Source organism: Papaver somniferum, chromosome 7 (genome assembly GCF_003573695.1).
Source record: "Papaver somniferum cultivar HN1 chromosome 7, ASM357369v1, whole genome shotgun sequence".
NCBI lineage: Eukaryota > Viridiplantae > Streptophyta > Magnoliopsida > Ranunculales > Papaveraceae > Papaver > Papaver somniferum.
In genome coordinates, this window is record NC_039364.1 from 51,310,877 (window position 1) to 51,315,680 (window position 4,804).

The 4,804-nt window shown below is 33.3% G+C and overlaps 1 protein-coding gene across 1 annotated transcript; it reads left to right on the forward strand.

The window, feature by feature from the left end:
* Positions 1-830: 830 nt before the first annotated feature.
* Positions 831-2,411, forward strand: LOC113297279 (cyclin-U4-1-like). Its single transcript, XM_026545713.1, has 2 exons — positions 831-1,286; positions 1,901-2,411. The coding sequence occupies exons 1-2, from the start codon at positions 931-933 to the stop codon at positions 2,172-2,174; spliced, it is 630 nt and encodes a 209-aa protein (XP_026401498.1). The 5' UTR covers positions 831-930; the 3' UTR covers positions 2,175-2,411.
* Positions 2,412-4,804: the final 2,393 nt, after the last annotated feature.

A 4,804-nucleotide genomic window follows, 5' to 3' on the forward strand; every position in this document is an offset into this window, starting at 1 on the left:
GTTTCTGTGACTACCAGGTTTATTTGTTGGAGGTTGCTAACAGGTTTAATAACATACGTAAAAGGTACCCAATCTTTAGCATTTTTTTGGTATAGTCTTTTTTTTACTGTGTATTTTTTTCTTTGCACCCCCTCTTTTAAAATCCTGGCTCCGCCCCTGATCTACCATCCTGTACTTACTTGCTCCCTTCAAAGTTTGCCAAGGGATCATTTTTTTATTGTCACTTATAAAACTGTAACTTGGTCAAAAATTCATATCCATTACTACTGACTACTGATGCTTACATATACAACATATAAGTGCTTTCCAAAGTAGAAAACAAACACTAATCAGGGAAGAATTTTTGGCTGGCATAACATATACTCCACTCTGTTAGACAACATTCTTCTGCAATTAAGGGTCTTTTACTGCTTGCAAGACGACTCTTACTATATTTTTACGCGAGTTAAGTGCATATTTCATGTTAGTGACATCAAAACATGTGTTGCCAAAATGCTGTCATTCAATAAAATCGTGAATTATGGACAGGTAGTAATGTTTTTAAGTGTAAAACAAGGTTAATTAAGAATACAAATTTCAAAAGAAACAAAAGTTTGGTTTTCCATTAAAAAATCGACCTTTATTTGCCCTTTGGATTATGAAACACAGTAAGAACCAAGTTAGATTCAAATTAAAGAATCAAATGAACATCTCATTACAAGCAAGGACATTAAAGTCCCATTTAAATCTGAGGGCATTTAAGTAACTTACGGAAGAGAAAACATTAACGACCAATTTTTCTATAAATACCAGGGAGCCCCCTTTTTCTTGTCTATAAAAAACAGAGTCTCTCTCTATCTCTCTCTCTGAATCCAGCTAAGAAGATATACATCTGCAACTGAAACTCAATTTTCAGCTGAAAGAAACCAAATCGAGAATCAAGGTTTAAAAATGGGAGAACTAGAGAATCCAGAAGTGATGCCAAGAGTGATAAATTTCTTATCAACATTATTAGAAAGAGTAGCAGAATCAAATGATATGAATAGACATTTTGATTCGTTATCGGCATCATCATCATCATCAAAAGTATCAGTATTTCATGGATTAACAAGACCTAATATTACAATTCAAAGTTATCTTGAAAGGATTTTCAAGTATGCAAATTGCAGTCCTTCTTGCTTCGTAATTGCTTATGTTTATCTGGATAGATTTGCTCAAAAACAACCTTCATTACCTATCAATTCTTTCAATGTCCATCGGTTACTCATCACAAGTGTTATGGTTGCTGCTAAATTCATGGATGATTTGTAAGTACATAAATTTTTTTATTTAATTTTCAGTAATTCAGTTGGATTCTTCAGTTTTCATTACCTAAAATGAAAAATACTAGGGTCTTTTATTTTTCTTCTGTTTTTCATTTGCTTCTTCGTTTTCAAATGAATTTTTCCATAATTCAGTCGAATTTCTAAAAAAAATAAAATGAAGTACACTGTTCTTCTCAAAATTTCAGTTCTGATTTTCTTATGTTTGGATCTACTAATCTGTTTTTTTCTTTAAAATTTAGAACAACAGAAATTGTTAATCTGATGAGATATGAATTTACCAGATTCATGATTTCCGATCTGTATTCAACAACACACCTAAGTTTATAACATGAAAAACCAACTGGCCAAACCACGTGGCAGTTTAAATCCACTTGTTTATGTTGGACCCACATTTTATCAAAGGATCACGCTATTTACAGCCAACAGATTTACTCATCTTTGCCTTTTTATCCAGACAATCCGCATTATTTAACAGAGAAGCCTACATTACATTACAGAGATGACCGACAAGACCTACATGAACAATTTTTGCTAAGGATTTTTTGATCTGGGTGTTGTTGATTAATTCTAATTGATTTTGTTGGGTTGAATGGCAGGTACTACAACAATGCATACTATGCGAAAGTTGGAGGGATAAGTACAATAGAGATGAATTATCTTGAAGTGGATTTCTTATTTGGTTTGAGTTTTCACTTAAATGTCACACCAAATACATTCCACACATACTGTTCTTACCTTCAAAGAGAAATGTTGATGGAGTCTCCACCTCTAAATTTAGCAGAATCTTCTCTAAGTCTAAGCAGATCTCTAAAGCTTCATTGTTGTTTCAATGATGATGATTCTACTCATCAACAACAACTAACTGTTTGATAGTACTACTCTTGTTTTTTAAGCCGGTAGATTTTTAGAGATACAAAAAGAGACACTTCTCTTCTTCTTCCTTCTCTTTTTTTTCCTTTTCTTATGTTTTTGTTGTAGTTTGATTGGAACTTCCCCACCTATAATCATGTGTATTAAAACCCCACTTTTGCTTCTTTTTTCTTTTGATGTGGTTTTGGAATTTGAATGACCAGAGAAGGTCATATATATAAATGGCTTTCAATGATCCAAGATGTTCTACTCATGTAAATTGATACTTATCGCAAAACCTCTAACCCATTGTCTTTCAATCATCCGTAGGTTTTGTGTAAGTGAACACTTATGGGCTGGTCTCTTACCGTGAGCTTGAGGTGGATATTTTTACCAAAAGCAATCCTTTGCTCCATTACAAAATCAACTGTATGCGGGTGTCAAAATCGATTTTAATCAAGAGTACCAAGTACATTGTATGTTCATACATATGTCATCATATTCTTTACAGACTGGCAAATCTATTGTTATCCATGTTTTCTGGGTACCCCCTAACATTTATAGGATTTTGGAATTTGGTATCTCTAATTCTAAATAGATGCGAAGATTCCATACCCAAACGTATAACTAATGGAAAAAGAAAGTTTTGTACGACAAGTAAATCTGTGAGGGGCTATTTTTAGGAAGTGAATGACATAATTGACAAATCCATTTTGGTCCCAAAAAGTTTTATAGATTCATATTGTATGTGGACAATGGCACATGCTTTTTCTTCTATTTTTGATCGGTACAGTTTCACATGCGTTTTGCTGGATAACAAAAACGGTGTAAAATTTAGTTGGTTTTGGTATGTGATATTTAATAAAGAAGTTTGGGTGCAATTACAAATCTTAGCCAAGGAAATTTGGTTAGGTTGGAGGTAATATTCTTCTTTTTATTGGACCCTTTTTATTTATAAACTCCCAACAAAAATGATTTAATGTTATCCGGAAAATGGATCATTTGTCCAAATATTTATGAAACATGGTTCAATTGGACGAGTAAAAAATAGTATGGGCAGGGACGGTATCGGGGTGGTTTAGGGGTGCTCCAACCACCCAAAATCTCAAAAACTCACCCAAAAGTCATTTTCTCATGTGTATTTTTTGAAAAAAATAATAATGGCCCCCTAAGAATTTAGTGTTTATTTTATAGTGCTATTTTAGCCCACCTAGACTTCAAATCCTGCTTCCGTCGCTGAGTATGGGTGGGTGAAATGGACACCAAAAGAATAGCAAGGATGAAATTGGATTCATCCTAACTTAAACTTAAAAAATAGCAAGGATGAAACTGGATGCATCCTGATGTAAATTAAAAATAAAAAAAATATTTGAAAATGGGTAGGATGAAACCGTTTACATCCTTGCTATTTTTACATTTTTGTCCATTTAAACAGTATCAAAATCTAAATGTCCTTTTCACCCAGAAATTGTTTATTTTGGTCTTTTAAACCAATTTTGTGTAATATTCTTGTTTTTATTCGACCCTTTTTATTTATAAACTCCCAACAAAAATGATTTAATGTTATACGGCGACGAAATCTTCATCATCAACTTATCCGGCGACGAAATCTTCATCGGTGGTCTTTTTGACGACGGAAGCTTCATCACTAGTTACAAGAGATTTGAGCAAATCACTCCTACTTTTGGAGCATTTCCTTCTAAAGAAGAAAAATAAAATAAATGGTTGGAATTTAATTCCGAGAAAATTCATCCTTCTTCCGATTTAATCAGATCTTATTTATTCATACTTGTATTTGTCTTACTCCGGTAATCCTTCTCTTTCTTTTGTCGGATTTCTCGGTATTGTACTCTTACGGTATGTTCTTGTTACTTTGTATTCTCTTATTTTCGATCTTAAACTCATTGTAATCTTGAAATCCCATTAATGAAAAGGTTTCTTATTTATCAAAAAAAAAAAAAAAAAAAAAACAAACAAACAAAAATGATGTAATGTTTAAGTTTTGTGAAATATGTACAATACTTACAGTATGTTCTGCCACAAAACACTCTACTATTTATTAAACAAACAATATAACAGACGTTCTTAAATTCTGCATTTGGTTCGCAACATACAATTTCAAGTATTTTATTTTGACTCTCTACAAGCCAAAAGGTGTTAGTCACACCTTTTTTTTTATAAGATATAAGAGCTAAGTACCAAGAGGCAATTACTCAACGGTTACAGAATGGTTTGCATAGCTGCCTTCGGCATCATGCAATGACCTTTAAAAGTTATACAAAGCAGTGTCATCACCGTTAACTCTTACTAATTGAGGGTTCCTTAATAAATACATTAGGTTTGGACCTTTCCAGCTGAAACTGTCTAGATTACAAGAATGTATAGTTAAAGTAGCTAGATTAGCTGCCATGGTGTTCTGATCTGTAGTGCCCTTGATCAGGTCTCTCAGAACAAAAGAAACAGCTTCAAAATTTCCATACCCCATTTAATGGAACCCTGGGTTGAATCATCCTTGAACTTCTTTAATGTACTCATCTTTCAATTCCTTCAGAGTCGCATTGTCTTCAGCTTAAAAGTCGATGTTGGTTCTTTGCAACTCTTTGGCACATACTAGTTCTAGCTCTGCTCCTCTCCTTGCTCCACTGGCTCCA

Bases quoted from the DNA above. Each gene is read 5' to 3' on its own strand.
- LOC113297279 (XM_026545713.1), top strand. From the start codon at position 931: ATGGGAGAACTAGAGAATCCAGAAGTGATGCCAAGAGTGATAAATTTC. The intron at 1,287-1,900 runs GTAAGTACATAA...GTTGAATGGCAG, and splicing joins GCTAAATTCATGGATGATTT to GTACTACAACAATGCATACT.